Genomic DNA, 3787 nt, shown 5'->3' on the forward strand with positions numbered 1-3787 from the left:
CCGGACAGACCTTTCCCCCAAGCCCGGATGTCCGTCGAGGGCCCAGTTTCATCATCCACACCCCAGCAAGAGAGGGCAGAAGGGCATTGGATGGGTTGAGGGAGGGTTTTAGTGGAAGAGGGCGCAGAGGTGGAAGGATCAGTGTTTTGATATGTGCAAGTGGCAAGCGGGAGTTTTGACCCATGAGCTGTACCAGTGTCCCCCACGAGAAGAGCCAGGGAGGCAAAGATGATGGATGATGACAGTGCGGAGCAAAATCAAATACACACGATATTCCGGGTGCTTCCGATGCGGGATGCCGCAGTCCATATGCAACAGCTGGAAGACACAGAGACAGTGTCCGTACAGGGGATTTTTGATCCCGACGGTGGCAATGATGATGTATGGGTGTCATGCAGGGCAGATGAAGCAGGCGTGGAGACAGCGGCTGAGAGAGTTCAATGTGGATGCAGATGATCAGGAGGCGGTGATTGAATTTTTGGGACAGAAGGTTGAGGGGCAGGGCATCGAGCACAACCGGCTGGTGGAGATGTTTTGTTGGCTGCGAGGAATATATCAGGAGGCAGAGAGGGGGAAGATGGAGTCAGAGGGTACAGAGGTCAAGTGATATCATGGGTGAGGGGCACATCACGGGTGAGAGGCACCACAGGAGGATGAAAGATGTATATATATATAAAGGCAGGTGAAGCAAGAGACAGAGGGTAAAGGGATATAACATCAAGAGAAAGTAGATCAGGTTCAAAGGATCAGTTTCAAACAGTATCATCCCATATGATAATGGGTCAGGGTCAGGGTTACAAAGAGTGAGGGTAGAGGCTGGGGGGAAGGATGAGGTGGTCAGAGTCAGGGTTAGGGTTGAAAAAGAGTGAGGCTAGAGACAGGGGTGGGCAGTGAGGTCAGGATAGGCGGTTAAATTAGACGCAAACCCGTTAACCCATTGAAAGTCAAACCCGTTGGACCCAAACCCGTTGGACGTCGAACCCGTTGGATGAGGAAGTCGAACACGCTGGACCCAACCCGTTGGACGTCAAACCCGTCCCAGGAGCGCATTAACCCGTTGGACGTCGAACCCGTCCCAGGAGCGCATTAACCCGTTGGGAGTTGAACACGCTGGACCCAACCCGTTGGACGTCAAACCCGTCCCAGGAGCGCATTAACCCGTTGGACCCGAACCCGTTGGATGAACCCATCAACCCGTTGGACGTCGAACCGGTTGGATGAGGAAGTCGAACACGCTGGACCCAAACCCGTTGGACGTCAAACCCGTTGGACGTCAAACACGCTGGACCCAAACCCGTTGGATGTCGAACCCGTCCAAGGAGCGCATTAACCCATTGGACCCGAACTCGTTGGATGAACCCATCAACCCGTTGGACGTCGAACCCGTTGGATGAGGAAGTCGAACACGCTGGACCCAACCCGTTGGACGTCAAACCCGTCCCAGGAGCGCATTAACCCGTTGGACGTCGAATCCGTTGGATGAACCCATCAACCCGTTGGAAGTCGAACACGCTGGACGATTATATCAGAAGGTAGAGGGGCGGGAAGATCGAGTCAGGGGCATAGAGGTCAAATGACATCACAGGTGAGAGGCAGATGTTGACGAGCACCACATAGAGATAAAAGATATATGCATATATAAAGATCGATGAAGCGCATTAACCCGTTGGGAGTTGAAGACGCTGGACCCAAACCCGTTGGACGTCAAACCCGTCCAAGGAGCCCATTTACCCATTGGACCCGAACCCGTTGGATGAACCCATCAACCCGTTGGACGTCGAACCCGTTGGACCCAACCCGTTGGACGTCAAACCCGTTGGACGTCAAACCCGTTGGACGTCAAACCCGTTGGACGTCAAACCCGTTGGACGTCAAACCCGTCCCAGGAGCGCATTAACCCGTTGGACGTCAAACCCGTCCCAGGAGCGCATTAACCCGTTGGAAGTCGAACACGCTGGACCCAACCCGTTGGACGTCAAACCCGTCCAAGGAGCGCATTAGCCCATTGGACCCGAACCCGTTGGATGAACCCATCAACCCTATCCAACAGGTGGGGGTGGAATGGACGTCCATTCCATTTAGGGTTAGAAAACCTTAGAAAACCGACCAATCAGAGCAGGGCAGATTGGACGTACATTCCATTTGGTTTCAGACGTTGAACGTCCAATCAACCACGGAGTCAATTGACTTCAAACTTTGCATGTAGGCCGGAGTGGATATGAAATACAACATATCCAAATCAAAAGCGATAATTCCGCCGGGAAGGGGTTACATTGTGGTGTCAAAGTCAATGAGTTGAGGTGCGATGTTTGATGGGGTAAGCCATCAACCCAACTAAATATCTATATTTTCACCCAGGCAACGGAGCGGTGCAAAGCGGTGCAAGATCAACAAAGTAAATTAAAATAGCAAAATATATAAAAAAACCGAAAGGCTTCATTCTGGAGTGATTTTAAACACAGAAAAACAAACATTAGTCGAACACGCTGGACCCAAACCCGTTGGATGTCAAACCCGTCCAAGGAGCCCATTCACCCATTGGACCCGAACCCGTTGGATGAACCCATCAACCCGTTGGAAGTCGAGCACGCTGGACGATTATATCAGAAGGTAGAGGGGGGGTTTCAAAAATATGGGAGTTTTAAAGAGCATTATCCCATACAATAATGGGCCAGGGTTAGGGTTACAAAGAGTGAGGGTAGAGGCTGGGGGGGAGGATGAGGTGGTCAGAGTCAGGGTTAGAGTGAGGGGTGTTCAGGGGTCGAACCCGTTGAACGAACCCGTTAACCCGTTGGACCCAAACCAGTGGGATGAAACCATTTAAAAGTCAAACCCGCTGGACATGCCCGTTGAAGGTTATAGGGTTAGGGTTAAACTATCCAAGTTATACATAGTGCGTGGTCCGACGCGGCCCCGTCCGATTTTCTCCGTCCCTGATTGGCCGCCCGTGCGTGCTCCCGCTCCCGCCTCCGCGTGCCCGCAGTGGCCCGGTCGCGGTCGAGCTCCCTCTTCCCTTCCCTTCTGCGGCAGCCAGCCACCCCATTACTTCAAACTTTGCATGTAGGCCGTAGTGGATATGGAATACAACATATCCAAATTAAAAGCGATAATTCCGCCGGGAAGGGGTTAAATTGTGGTGTCAAAGTCAATGAGTTGAGGTGCGATGTTTGATGGGGTAAGCCATCAACCCAACCAGACCCAACTATATATATATATTTTCACCTAGGCAACGGAGCGGTGCAAAGCGGTGCAAGATCAACAAAGTAAATAAAAATAGCAAAACATATAAGAAAACTGAAAGGCTTCATTCTGGAGTGATTTTAACCACAGAAAAACAAACATTCACACCAGATCAGATCTGTCAAGTTTCACACAAAGACACTGAATGAAGGAAATATATATATATTCAATGCACAAGACAGACCCAACATCGACATGGAACATCAATTATTTATCCACTGTGAATCATACCTCATTATCATATGCCGCCGGTGCAAGCACGCTGTGTGGCCAACAGAGATTGAACGGCATCTGAAAGGCAAGGCCCATCAGCTAAAGCATGCGGTGGTTCAGCAGATAAAGGAGAACATTGAACAGTGGGACAATGTGGCTCGAGATACTACACAGTTAACACTGCCCACATACTACACAGTTAACACTGCCCACAATACTGAATGAACCAATCCCGGAACTACCCATTCAAGATGGCTACAGGTGCCAGCGGGATCCCCAGTGTCAGTATGTGGCAGGGAACATGAACACCATGCGCAAGCACTGGCAGAACAAG

At 50.9% G+C, this 3787-nt stretch overlaps 3 protein-coding genes across 3 annotated transcripts; 2 read left to right on the top strand and 1 right to left on the bottom strand.

Annotated features, from left to right (window-relative positions):
• Positions 1–403: 403 nt before the first annotated feature.
• Positions 404–607, top strand: HCAG_09208 (predicted protein; the record flags this gene model as incomplete). Its single annotated transcript, XM_001535807.1, has 1 exon — positions 404–607. The coding sequence occupies one exon, from the start codon at positions 404–406 to the stop codon at positions 605–607; it is 204 nt and encodes a 67-aa protein (XP_001535857.1).
• Positions 608–1479: 872 nt separating this feature from the next.
• HCAG_09209 (predicted protein) lies at positions 1480–2001 on the top strand (the record flags this gene model as incomplete). Its single annotated transcript, XM_001535808.1, has 2 exons — positions 1480–1532; positions 1680–2001. The coding sequence occupies 2 exons, from the start codon at positions 1480–1482 to the stop codon at positions 1999–2001; spliced, it is 375 nt and encodes a 124-aa protein (XP_001535858.1).
• Positions 2002–2884: 883 nt separating this feature from the next.
• Positions 2885–3043, bottom strand: HCAG_09210 (predicted protein; the record flags this gene model as incomplete). The annotated part of the gene is made up of 1 exon (XM_001535809.1): positions 2885–3043. The coding sequence occupies one exon, from the start codon at positions 3041–3043 to the stop codon at positions 2885–2887; it is 159 nt and encodes a 52-aa protein (XP_001535859.1).
• Between the last annotated feature and the right edge of the window lie 744 nt (positions 3044–3787).

The sequence above is a fragment of the Histoplasma capsulatum genome, genomic scaffold (genome assembly GCF_000149585.1).
Source record: "Histoplasma capsulatum NAm1 scaffold_62 genomic scaffold, whole genome shotgun sequence".
NCBI lineage: Eukaryota > Fungi > Ascomycota > Eurotiomycetes > Onygenales > Ajellomycetaceae > Histoplasma > Histoplasma mississippiense.